Source organism: Monodon monoceros, unplaced genomic scaffold (genome assembly GCF_005190385.1).
Source record: "Monodon monoceros isolate NGI ecotype Baffin Bay Population unplaced genomic scaffold, NGI_Narwhal_1 Super_Scaffold_3, whole genome shotgun sequence".
NCBI classification, from domain to species: Eukaryota; Metazoa; Chordata; class Mammalia; order Artiodactyla; family Monodontidae; genus Monodon; species Monodon monoceros.
The window spans coordinates 62489880-62503894 of record NW_021703780.1 but is presented as its reverse complement, the minus strand read 5'-3'; the positions used below and the strand labels follow the sequence as shown (position 1 = coordinate 62503894).

General features: G+C 43.1%; 1 protein-coding gene across 5 annotated transcripts in view; it reads right to left on the bottom strand.

Annotated features, from left to right (window-relative positions):
- The window catches only part of KLHL18 (kelch like family member 18), a 66838-nt gene that overhangs the window by 35480 nt on the left and 17343 nt on the right, over positions 1–14015 (bottom strand). The window contains exon 1 of one of the 5 annotated variants that reach the window (XM_029242289.1): positions 6580–7901. The exons of the other annotated variants lie outside the window; for them this stretch is intronic. Coding sequence (XP_029098122.1) covers positions 6580–6594 — 15 coding nt within the window. The 5' untranslated portion in view covers positions 6595–7901. Of the gene's footprint in view, positions 1–6579; positions 7902–14015 lie in introns of those variants that run through there. 5 annotated transcript variants of the gene reach the window in all.

Below are 14015 nucleotides of genomic sequence, written 5' to 3'. Positions count from 1 at the left end.
ACAGTGTTTTACTGACTGGGAACACTGCGGGGGATGCAGAAATGGGCAACAGATACCTGTTGCATGGATGACTCATTTTTCGAATTCCTAGCAGTTATCTTCTGAGAAAAATATCATAACGTTAGATAGGGATAGCCAAACCCAGCATCTGAATCCCCATCATAACTGGGGTATGTGACCTGCCTGAGGTCAGATGGACAGGAGCTAGGGCTACTTAGTGTCCTCCTCTGTAAGTGTGAACAGTAGATTCTGAAGAAATGTTACTCGTAGCTCACACTCCCCCTCCCCTTCCCCCTCCAAAATGAGACCCTGATCATTTTAATAGCCCTATAGCTAATAAAGAAATCGATTTTGTAATTTTAAAACCCCCGAAAAGAAGGTCTCCAGGCTCAGATGGTTTCACTAGAGAATTCCACCAAACATTTAAAAAAGAACTAATACCAATTCTAAACAATCTCTTCCAGAAAATAGAAGAGGAGGGGACAACTCAAATTTATTTTATGAAGCCAGTATTAGCCTAATACCCAAACTAGACAAAGACCGTACAAAAAAAGAGAAAACTACAGACCAATATCCCTCATGAATATAGATGCAGAAACCCTTAACAAAATATTAGCAAATAGAATTCAGCAATATATGAAAAGAACTATATACTGTGACCAAGTAGGGTTTATTTCAGGGATCCAAGGCAGGTTCAATATTCAAAAATTAATCAATATAACCCACCATAATAACAGGTTAAAAGAAAAAGAAGTCACATGACCCTCTCAATCAACGCAGAAAGAGCATATTACAAAATTCAACACCTATTCATGATAAACACTAGGAGTAGAGGGTAATTTCCTCAACTTGATAAAGAATGTCTACAAAAAAACTTTAGCTAACTTCATACTTACTGGTAAAAGACTGAATGCCCTCCCCTAAGATGAAGAAAAAGGCAAGAATGTCTACTCCTACCACTGCTATTTAACATAGTCCTGGAAGTTCCAGCCAGTGCAGTAAGGTAACAAAATGAAATAAAAGGAATACACATCAGAAAATAAGAAATAATACTATCCCTATCTGCCAATGACACGACAGTTTATGTCCAAAATCCAAAGCAATCTACCAACCCCCATCCCACACAGAAACACCAAACCCCACACAGAACTAACCTAGAACTAATGAGTGAGTTCGGCAAGGTCACAGTACATAAGGCTACAGGACACAATATTGACATAGAAAGTCAACTGTATTTCCACATACTATCTATTAACGCGTGTAAACCAGAATTTGAAATATAATTATATAATTGTTCAAAAATTAAATACTTCAGTGTAAATCCAACAAGCTGATTTAGAGGACTTACATGCTACAAAATACTGATGAAAGACATCAAAGATCTAAATAAATGGAGAGACATACTATGTCCAAGGATTACAGGACTCAATGCAAAAAAGATGTCAATTCTCCCCAAACTGGTGTACAGATTTAATGCAATTCCTATCAAAATTCCAGCAAGATTATTTTTATAGATATAAAGATTATTCTCAAATTTATATGGAGAGGCAAAGGAACTAAAACAGCTAAAACAATTTTTAACAAAAATTAAGTGCAAATGGCCAATAAGCACATGAAAAGATGTTTAACATCATTGATCATCTGGGAAATACAAATCAAAACCACAATGAGACACCACTTCACACCACACTCGAGAGGAAAGCTATTATCAAGAAAAAAAAAAAAAGAAAAACCAAACAGAAAATAACAAGTGCTGGTGAAGATGTGGCGATACTGGAACCCTTGTGCACTGCTGGTGAGATGCAAAATGGTGTAGCCACTGTGCAAAGCAGTTTGGTGGTTTCTCAAAAAGTTAAACACAGAATAACAATATGACACAGCAATTCCACTCCTAGGTATGTATCCAAAAGAACTGAAAGCAGAGTCTCAAAGAGGTATTTGTACACCCATGTTCATAGCACCATTATTCACAGTAGCGAAAAGATGGAAACAACCCAAGTGCCCATCAACAGATGAATGGATAAACAAAACATGGTATATACATACAACAGATTATCATTCAGCCTTAAAAAGAATGAAATCAAGAAAGAAGCCACAGATTGGAAGAAAATATTTGTAAAACACATGTCTGATAAAGGACTGTTATTCAAAATATGCAAAAAATTCTTAAAATCCAACAATAAGAAAACATCTGAATTTAAAAATGGGCAAAACACTAACAGAAATCTCACCAAAGAAGATACACAGTTGACAAATAAGCATATTAAAGAAGCATATTAAGATACTCCACACCACGTCATCAGGGAAACGCAAATTAAAACAAAGAGGTAAAAATACACATCTACTAGAATGGCCAAAATCCAGAGCACTGACAACACCAAATGCTGACAAGGATGTGGAGCAACAGAAACTCTCATTCATCGCTGGTGGGAATGTAAAATGGTACAGCCACTTTGGAAGACAGTTTGGCACCTTCTGACAAAACTCAACATATTCTTATCATATAATCCAGCAATCACACTCCCTGGGATTTTCCCAAAGGAGTTAAAAATGTATGTCCACATAAAAATCTGCACATAAATGTTTATAGCAACTTTATTCATAACTGCTAAAACCTGGAATCAAACAAGATGTCCTTCAGTAGGTGAGTGGATAAATAAACTGTGGCACATCAGGTCAATGGAATATTTTTCAGCATTAAAAAGAAATGAGCTGGGACTTCCCTGGTGGCGCAGTGGTTGAGAATCTGCCTGCCAATGCAGGGGACACGGGTTCGAGCCCTACTCCAGGAAGATCCCACATGCCGCAGAGCAACAAAGCCCATGTGCCACAACTACTGAGCCTGCGCTCTAGAGCCTGCGAGCCACAACTACTGAGCCCACGCGCCTAGACCCCGTGCTCTGAAACAAAGTCACTGCAATGAGAAGCCCACGCACCACAATGAAGAGTAGCCCCTGCTCGCTGCAACTAGAGAAAGCCTGCGCGCAGCAACAAAGACCCAATGCAGCCAAAAATAAATAAATAAATAAATTTTTTAAAAAAGGAAATGAGCTATCAAGCCATGAAAAGACAGGGAGGAACCTTAAATGCGTATTTAAGTGAAAGTAGCCCATCTTAAAAAGTTACATACTGTATGATTCCAACTACATGACATTCTGGAAAAGGAACAAGTATGGCGATAGTACAAGGATCACTGGTTGCCAGGGGTTAGGGAGGGATTAATAGGTGGAGCACAGATGACATTTAGGGCAGATTTTTAGGGCACAGAATATGGTTTTTGATAAATGTATGACACATTTATCACAAAAGTGCGCCCTAATGTAAACTATGGACTTTGGGTGATAATGATGTCTCGACATAGGTTTATCGATTGTAACAAATGTATGACTCCGGTGCAGGATACTGATAGTGGGGGAGGCTGTGTGTGCAGTGGGAATAGGGAGTGTATGGGAAATCTCTGTGTTCTGTTCATTTTTACTGTGAACCTAAAGCTGCTCTAACAAAACAAAAGACTATTTTTTAAAAAAGGAATGATATTCTAATACATACTACAACATAGATGAACCCTGAAAACATTATACTAAGCCAAATAAACCAGGGACAAAAGGACAATATTTTATGATTCCAGTTATATGAAGGGTCTAGAATAGGGAAAATCATAGGGACAAAAAATAAAACAAAGGCTACCAGGGGCTGGGATAAGGGGCATTATTGCTTAATGTTTATAGAGTTCTGCTTTGGGTGATGAAAAAGTTTTTATAAATAGATAGCAGTGATGGCTATACAACATTGTAAATACATTTAATGCCACTGAATTGTACAACTGAAAACAGTTACAATGGGGGAAAAAGGTAAAATAAAATAGTACAGTGGGAGGAGTAACTACCCATTTCATGATTTATTACACAGATGGCTAGAATAAGCAAAACCGTGCTGTACTGGTGCAGGAATAGGGACACTGACCAATGAAACAGAACAGAGAACCCAGAAGTAGCCCCACACAGGTACAGCCAACTGGTTTTCGACAAAGGTACACAACAATTTGTGTACCTTGAATGGAGGAAAGACAGTCTTTTCAGCAAATAAGACTGGAGCAATTGGACGTCTTTAGGCAAAAAAAGGAACTTTGACGTAAACCTCAGTTTATACAAAAATTCACTGAAATCTGCCAGCAAGTGGGAAATAAAGGCAGGGTTTCTATGTTGCAACCTGGAAGAACTGTTTCTTCTTTGGGAAACCTCAGTTTTTGCTCTTAAGACCTTAGACTGATTGGATGAGGCCCATCACATTACGGAAGGTCACTTGCTTTACTCTAAGTCTACTATTTAAATGTTAATCACATCTAAAAAAATATGTTCACAGCAACATCTAGACTGGTGTTTGATCAAACAACTGGGCACCAAAGCCTAGTCAAGCTGACACACAAAACTAACCATTGCACTCACATATGCTGGTAGGAATGTAAAATGGTACAGCTACTCTGGAAAGCAGTTTGGTGACTTCTTCTAAAACTGAAAATGAATTTACCATGTGGCACAGTAGTTGTAGTCTTGGGCATTTATCCCAGAGAAATGAATACCTACATTCATACAAAATCCTGTAAATGAATGTTCACAGCACCTTTATTCGTAATACGCCCAAACTGGAAAGAACCTAAATGCTCTTCAATGGGTGAGTGGTTAAACAAAACGTGGTGCATCCATACCATGGACCACTACTCAGAACTATAAAGGAAAAAACTATCGACACAACAACTTGGATGGCCCTCAAATGCATTACGCTGAGTGAAAAAAGCCAATCTCAAAGGTCAAATACTCTGTTTCCATTTATATAACACTCTTGAAATCAGAGATGGAGAACAAATTAGTGGTTGCTAGCGATTAGAGATGGTGGGTGGGAGGGAGATGGGCCTGATGATAAAGGGGTAGCACAAGGGAGATCTCTGTGGTCATGGAATAGCTCTACATTGTGGAAGTGGAGGTCACTGGTAACCCTGACAAGAGCAAATGGTGGTTGCCTGACAAAACGAACTTACCTATCCTCCTAAAACACGAGTCCCACCAAGGGAGCAATCTTTCATGTTTCCTGGAATAGTCTAGCAATTAACACTCAGTATATGTTGAATGAATGAAGTTTCTGAATGAATCCACTCGATTTAAAATTGAGTCTGGTCGTGTCAGTCTCCATTTTGTTGAGCTCCCTACTACCTGAGTCAGATCCAAATTCTAAACTGGCGCCAATTGACCCTAACCAGTTTTATTCCCCACCATGCCTCTCTTCCAAGCCTCTGCCAATTCCCTTACATCGCTCTATTCCCTCTGCTTGGATCCTTATCCCTTACTTTTCTGCCTGGTGAATTATTCCTCATCCTTGAAGATCGAGCTCAAATGCTCCCTGCTGAGGGGCTAACCTGACTTCCAGGCAGTCAGCTCTCCCCTTCCTGTAGCACCTGGTACAAGCCTCTAGCACACAAGATACCACACTATGTTGTCCCTAATGAATGTCTCCGCATCAAGGCTGAATATTCTTCCCATGGAAAGGAAGGATTGTATCCTAGCACTTAGTGCCTCATTCTCGAGTCTTCTTAATGAATCCTAAAACGATTTCATCTAAAAGGTAGCTCTCAGTCCTTCATCTGAGATAAAAATAACAAAACTTCTATGAGTTTCACCTCTTCTTTTTAATCCTGGTCTTCTGGCTCAGGGCTGGTAGAACTAGTGGGAGGAAGGCACTGGCCCTTAACTACAGAAAGCATAAGGAGTGTTACTCTCTAACCTTATCTGAAAATTTATTAGTTGAAGTAAAAGCCTCAAGAAAAAGATGATAAGGCTTGGGGCCACCTGGCGGAGGGCTTGCCTTCCAAACTAACAGTGCATTCTCAACCCTGGAAGAAATAAGCCACTCCACAGCTGTCTAGTTCAGGTGCATGTCTAACAAGGTGGCATGTAATGAAATGGGGTGTGGGGGGGTGTCACTTCATCTTGAATGCTGGATAGCTTGCCTGCCAGCCCAGAACACGGTCAGAGGGATGCTCATCCATCCTACTCTACACAGAAATGTTTAGTCCTCACAAACCCATGGGGCCGGGAAACAGATGACAAGTACAATGAAACATACGGAATTGGTTTGGTCTGGGGTTTTGATGACATTTAAGGCACACTGTGTGAAACCCTCTGTGATGGAGCTTGTGGGTCTCTGCTTTAGGGGGCCCCACGGGGTAAGTGATTCAGGAAGGGGGTGAGGGAGGAAGTGGCTGACCAGCTAGCACTAAAAAAAGACCTGGGGCTATGGTCCCACGGAAAGAGCCAGTAAAGAGCTGGCTAAACACTCAGCCCTGTCCCCACATCTTCCAAACCCTCCCCTGGCTCACCCACGTCCAGCAAGGTAGAATGGGAGGTAAGTAGGAGACAGGAGGGAGGAGTCATCAGAAACCACTCAACATCTAACTGTACCAACCACATGTGATTTGCAAATGTTTCTTACCCGTTCAGACTCCTGACCATGAGAATTCAAGGAGTTCAGTCTGCATTCAACCCACCTCCCCAATCACACCTTCCACCTTGCTCCTCCATGTCTTACCTGTTCAAGAAACATCCTGCATATGCACTTTCATGCCTGGGCCCTTGAACAGGCTCTCCCCAGCACGGAATGCCTCTTCCTACCATATCTGTCTGTCAAAGTCCTATTCATCTTGCAAGGTACCAATCAGACACCATCCTCTCCATGAAACCATCACAAACCCTCTAAACTGGAAACAACTGCCATCTCTCTGGTGTTCCCTCAGGCCTCTGGTGATACCGGGGCAGTTACAGAATTTATCACACTCTGCCTTGTCTCATAGTTAACTGATGGGTAGCTCTCTCTCTTACCAATCTTTAAATGCCAAAGATAGGGGCTGACGCCTACTCACAGCAGGGTGCCTCACGTACCTAGCAAAGCACCATGCACAGCTAAATGCACTTCAACAATATGTTGACTGAAGGAGCATCTCGAACATAATGCCAGGGGCCCTTGAGGGTAATTCAGCAAACACTTTTCAACACCTGAAACATGCCAAGTACTGTGTTAACTAATGGATGCTTCACATGCTTCCAAAGCTCAACATCTAGAGGTGGAGAAAGACTCTAACACACCTACATTCTGCTCAGTATGCTAAGGGGGGTAGGTGCAAAGTGTTAAGGCAATGTTTCTCAAACTTTCAGGTGCACAGGACGTAAGAATCACCAGATTCTAGCTTAGTAGGCCCAACATCCTACATTTCTCACAGGCTCTCAGGCAATGCTGATGCAATGACAATACTCTGAGTAACGAGGGGTTAAAGTGGGAGAGGGAGAGATTAACTGCACCTGGAGGAATATGAGCAAACTGTCTTCAGAGAGATGGGATTTCACACAACAACTCTCCACTGTGATAGGGCAAAAGAAAGAAGATGGCACGGGTCTCTGCCCAACAGAAACACAGGTTGGCAGGGAGTCAGGCAAGCAAACTTTCAACCACAAGACAATGCTGAACAGACACAAATGCAAAGTGCTTTAGGAGAACAGAGGAAGGAGTGTTTGGCCGCTTCTCTCCCCTTAAGAAGAGAAAACTACAAAAGGAGCTTTGAAGCATGGGTAGGACTCTGCTGGCCGAGGTGAGTGGGTACTCCAAGCCAAAGGAATACTAGAGCAGAGCCCCAGAAGTTGGAGAACTTAGGTCCTTAGAGACAGCCAGCAGGCGGAGACTGTGGGCAACTAGGGGAGAAAGGCAGAGAGGGGCCAAGTCTGAAGGAACTGGACTATCAAGAACACAGGTGGAGGGCTTCCCTGATGGTGCAGTGGTTAAGAATCCACCTGCCAATTCAGGGGACATGGGTTCGAGCTCTGTTCTGGGAAGATCCCACAAGCCGCGGAGCAACTAAGCCCGTGTGCCACAACTACTGAGCCTGTGCTGTAGAGCCTGTGAGCCACAACTACTGAGCCCACATGCCACAGCTACTGAAGCCCGCGCACCTAGAGCCCGTGCTCCACAACAAGAGAAGCCACCACAATGAGAAACCCGCACACTACAACAAAGAGTAACTCCCGCTCATCACAACTAGAGAAAGCCCGCGCACAGCAACGAAGACCTAACACAGCCAAAAATAAATTAATTAATTTATAAAAAAGAACACAGGTGGAGATCCTAGAAATTTCATCCAGAGTGGCAGTCGACACCAAAAGAACATCCTTAAGCTTCTCCATCTTATATCTCACAGAAGGCAGTGACAGATTTCTGTGAGCAGCTTAGAATAATCAGAGATTCAGTTAAATCAGCAGTCCTTCCATTAATCCTTGAGAAAACCAGCCAGGGGCTGCTGCTCCTGCACTGCCACTACCCCATGGCTCTTCCCAGATGTCTTGCTGACTTAAAGTGATAGCCTATGGACATGTAGAAAAAAAGGCAAGCTTGGGCTTCCCTGGTGGTGCAGTGGTTGGGAGTCCGCCTGCCAACGCAGGGGACACGGGTTCGTGCCCCGGTCCAGGAAGATCCCACATGCCGCGGAGCGGCTGGGCCCGTAAGCCATGGCCGCTGAGCCTGCGCGTCCGGAGCCTGTGCTCCGCAATGGGAGAGGCCACAACAGTGAGAGGCCCGCATAACGCAAAAAAAAAAAAAAAAAAAAAAAAAAGGCAAGCTTTACCCAACATGGGTAGGACCACCTTTGAAAACCACCAAGAGCTGAGCAGCTCTGTTCTACTTCCTGCTCCCCTGACAAGTTTCTAACCTCTGATTTTCTCTGTGGTGTGGAAGAACAGACGTTCCTTCAACAACAAGCCAGAATTGGTCTCTCTTGCTCTGGCCATTACCATTATTTCTCCTGAACAGACAAGAAGGGGAAAGTGGAAACGATATTCTGTGCTTGCTTCATGAACTATGGAAAATGCATCCTACCTCTCTTAGATACACCTCTAAGACTCACCCTGCCCTGCCCTGATTCTTCATTTACTCACTCATAAATAAATAAATACTGTCTAGCTTCATTCATTCATTCATTCACTCACTCATTCAACAAGTATCTACTGAGCTGTACTGTACTGTGCAAGGAATTATGCTGGGCCTGGGGGCTACGTCTCCGACCTTGTGTCCTTCCACTTTTCTCCTGGGTCATGCTATTCTTATCACACCAGCTGCCTGCTATTTCCCCAAAATGCCAACTATGCTCCTGCTTCAGCTGTGCTGATTATTCCCTCTGCCTAGAATACTCTTCCCTCAGATACACTCATGGATCCCTCCTTCCCTTCCTTCAGGTCTCTACTTAGAGAGACTGGCTCTGGTCCCTCTGAGAAAACAGCACTCAGTCCCCTTATTATCCTTTATTTCTCTCCATAGTACGCATCACCACTGGACATTTTATATCTATTCATTTGTTTATTGTGTCGTCCTGTCCCCGACACCCCCAGGCTGGAAGGTAAGCTCACACTCACAGAGGTTCTGCCTACTCTGCTCGCTGCTGCAGACCCAGCACTTAGGACAGTACTTGGCTCATGGAAGGCGCTGACATATCTGCTGATACACTGCTGAATGAGAATGAAAGGGAAGTCACTCAGAGCAGGAGAACGACATGATCAGAGCTGAAAAACAATCCCTTAGCTATACCAGGATCATCCCCTAAAGGGTTTATAAGAATTCTCAGCAAGTTGCTAGAGTTAAAGAAACCCCAGGTTAGGTAAAAGGTGAAGAGGGTCTGAATTAGGACAGTGGGTTACTGAGCACCTGTTATGCAGACACCTCAGTAAATGATTCAGTCACAGCCCCTGCTCTCACAGAGTTACAATACTGTAAATAATTATGTAACTGTCATTATGATAAATGCCACAGATACACCTAAAAGAGAGGGGACAAGCCAAAGCCAATCCTAGAGTTTCAGTCCTACATGACTAGATGGTGTGCCATCCTTACACAAAGGGAACAAAAGAAGAGATTGTTGAGAAGGGAAAGAGGCTTCATTTTAGACTTAATGAGCATAAGGATCAACAGGACAAATGGAAATGCAGGTCTAGTGTTTAGGACCAAAATCAGCGGTTGGAGCAAAGATCTGAAAGTCATTTTTAACTTGTAAGCTATGCCAACAAACCTTCAGTGGAAGACAGGATGGCATAGTATGTTTCGCTGATCCTCAGGATAGCTCTGTTAAAGGTTATATGACATTTAGATTTTACAAATCAGTACAGGAAAAATAAGCTTATAACGTGTGCATCACTTAAATGTGTATCTCTTGGAAGTCAATTCCTTTTAAGTGACCACTTGAAGTGCAGCCACAGGGCTGAGCTAATAAAATGTGGCTCTTAACAGCTGAAGCAGCTTACTGCAAAAGCTAAAGAAGAAAGATTTAGTATGAAATGTTTTTGATCAGTGGATCTGGATAGAGACAAATTCTGTTTTTAGTGTCTCTCCAATCACAAAGCACTATGAGCAATCTCATTTGCCCACTTGCTAACAAGTCTTCTTCAGCTTCTCCTTTTTTAATTGTAGTAAAATATACATAAAATTTACCATTTAAACCATTTTTAAGTGTACAGTTCAGTGGCATTAAGTACATTCACGCTGTTGTACAACCATTACCACCATCCATCTCCAGAACTTCTTCATCTTCCTAAACTGAGATTCTGTACCCATTAAACACTAACTCCCGATTCCCTCCTTCTCCCAAGCACTGCGAAATCTCCATTCTACTTTTTATTTTTATGAATTTGACTTCTCTAGTTACCTCATTTAAGAAGAATCATATGATATTTGTCCTTCTGTGACTGGCTTATTTCAAAACTTAGAAAAATGTCTTTAAGGTTCATCCATGTTGCAGTATGTGTCAGAATTTCCTTCCTTTTTAAGACTGAATAATATTCCAGTGTATATATGGAACAGTATTCCATTGTATGTATGGAACAAAATGTACCACATTTTATCCATTCAACCACTGATGCAGTCTACCATTGGGCTGCTTCCATCTTCTGCATATTGTGAACAACAATGCTGTGAACATGCTTGCACAAATATCTGTTCTTGAGCTTATTTTCTAAAAAGCATTTTTGTGTTCTCATCAGATATGCAGCACACTGCCCAGACATGTTGGGCCATACCTGAACTACTGATCTACTTCGCCTGCCAAAAGCCCAAACTCTGGCCCTTACCTTCACGGCCCTGCACACAGCCGCTCAGGTCCACTGGAACACAGGAGCCATCACGGTCTCCTCTGGCCTGCCATTGTGCAAGCAGCTAAGCATCCTCAGCTTCAACTAAGACAGAAAGGGAGCACGGTGTCTTTAGTCAATGCTTTGGAATAGTCTGCCTCAAGCTTCAGCAGAGCTACAAGACTTTAAAGATGAGATGCAAAATATAACAGTGACTTCTCCTATGTCAGTTATCCAGTCACCGACCAGGACAGTCCCATGATCACCTGCAGTAAGCTGGAAAAAGAAAGTTTTTCACTTCTGGTTCACCTGTACTCTTTAACAAGAGATGCTTCCGATTTCTGAAGTATACGCTGGGGCAATAAAGCAAGTGTAATCTACTCCAAAAACTTTAACTTTACCAAGGCCATATCAGTATACAATATGGGTAAGGCAACGGGTCTGGCCCACACCTGTTTTTGTAAATAAAATTTTACTGGAACACAGCCAGACCCATTCGTTTATGTACTGTGTACAACTGCTCTAGTGCTATAACACCAGAGTTGAGTAGCTGCAACTGAAACTGTATGACCCACAAATCCTAAAATATTTACTATCTGGCTCTTTACAGAAAATGCTTGCCAACTCCTGGTTCACACATCTTGGTTCATTCTCTCTTCTCCCCACCTAGAAACAAGTAATGATGTGATCAGCTGTTTGGGTAGAAAAGGCCTAAACTGATGGTGGGGAAGCTGGTTGGTTTCTATGCCAAGGAGGCAATGTGAGTGTCAACAGTCAACAAACCAAAAGTAGGAAGGTAGATGCCATACTTGTAATTCAGGAGGGGCTACAGGAACACATCTTCAGAAAAACAATGTGGTCTCATTTTCCATCAACCAGCCCACAAGCTGAACCAGGCATGGCCAAGGGGCAAACAATGTAACCTCAGGCACAAAACAATAGAGGAACCACCTGCAGTAAGAAGCATCCCCAAACACACGCTTCTTAAATTCACCCAACTGGCCGGCCAAGCTCCAGAAGCCTCAGGATGAATGCCATGAATGTTGCTCAGCTAGTAACTGATTTTCCAAGATACCTCTGTTGGGCTGCACACAGCAGGCAACATGGCCTGCTCCTGTCCAGCTTTAAGACCAAAGAAAGAGCCCGGAGTCTGCAGCAACAGAGACATCAATGGTGTAATGGATGGGGGCCTTACATGTTCAGCAAGGTCCTGGAGCGACACCCCACCGTGTGTGGCAGACAGCGGGCAGGACAGGGTGGCAGTCTTCGCTCCCACATGGAAGGGGAGATTACTAGTTATAGGGGAATTGACGTCTGGTGGGCTCATTAGTTACCACAGAAACCAGCAGAGGGGCACACCCCTCCCGGCTCCTTTGATAAGAACAATCACCAGCTGGGGTGGGGAAAAGAGTGTAGGAAGGTCAGTCATACGAGTAGGGTACAGGTGAAGCAGGCACTGGCCGGGCAGGGGGATATACAGAGAGCAAGAGAACAGCCATCTTGAGTGCCCTAACCATACAATCTCCAACCCTCTTTCCCCACCTACGTGTCAGGAAGCATCAAACTCTCTCATTCATCTAATTGGTGTCCAAATTTAACAGCATCACCTACAACATAACTCACAGAAAAAAGAGCAAAACTGACGTTTTGATGAATATGAATTCATATCACAAGTGCACATTGTGATATGTGCGCACGTGCTCTAAAGGAGCGCATTCTTGCCCTTAGTTTTAATTACTCATTAAAAAGAGGCAAGGCGGGCTTCCCTGGTGGCGCAGTGGTTGAGAGTCCGCCTGCCTATGCAGGGGACGCAAGTTCGTGCCCCGGTCCGGAAAGATCCCACATGCCGCGGAGCGGGTAGGCCCGTGAGCCATGGCCGCTGAGCCTGCGCGTCCAGAACCTGTGCTCCGCAACGGGAAAGGCCACACAGTGAGAGGCCCGCGTACCGCAAAAAAAAAAAAAAAAAGAGGCAAGGCTGAAAATGAAACACAATTACCTGAAAAAAGACAGTAGAAAGCCCCGGGAATGAGCAATATTCAGAGGCACAATATCTCCCAATACAGTGTCATTTCCAAATCGAAACAGTCAAAAATTCATATGTCCAGAAAACTAGCAGAAAAAGCCTGCATCTGTCTTCTCTCCTGAAATAGAACAGTGGTGTTGCATCTGGCCATACACATCACTGTCCTCCATGCTCACAGATGACACTGCAGATGGTGTTTGTTCCCTGCTCTGCTTTATACCATTAGCAGGGCAGGTGGGTAATCTGACAGAGGATGTAAAAGCAACGCTTCCACCAAACAGCTGTGTTGGATCTCAGATAATATAGCTTTGTGCCTTGGGCAATCCCTTAATATCACTAAGCCTCAGGGTTTTTTCACCTGTAAGATGGATGGCTTTGATAGAAGACCTCTATGGCTCCTTTTAATATGATTATTCTAGCTCTATAATTACACCCGTGTAACTCACCACACTACACATAACATAAAAATGGCATGCATCAACAAGTCCTTGCCTTACTTCCTGATATCCTTCTCCACCTACTCTTTCATCACAAAATCAGCATGACAGCAAATTAAGCAAGATTCCACACTCAAATGTAAGGCTCTTGAAGTCAGTTTCAGTGAAAATTGTGTACCTGGATTCAGTGGGGCAAAAGGAAATATTCTAATACTGTGCCTTTCACCCATGGAAAAGATATTTCCTTTTGAAGGCTAAATTCTCAGATCTGGGTTCAAAACTTTAGCAAGGGCCTTGGGAAAATGCTGGCAAGACTGATGCCAGCAGATCTTCGAGGAACCCTTTATTAGTGGTTGCAAAACAGAGAGAGAGAGAGAGAGAGAGAGAGAGAGAGAGAGCAACCCAATT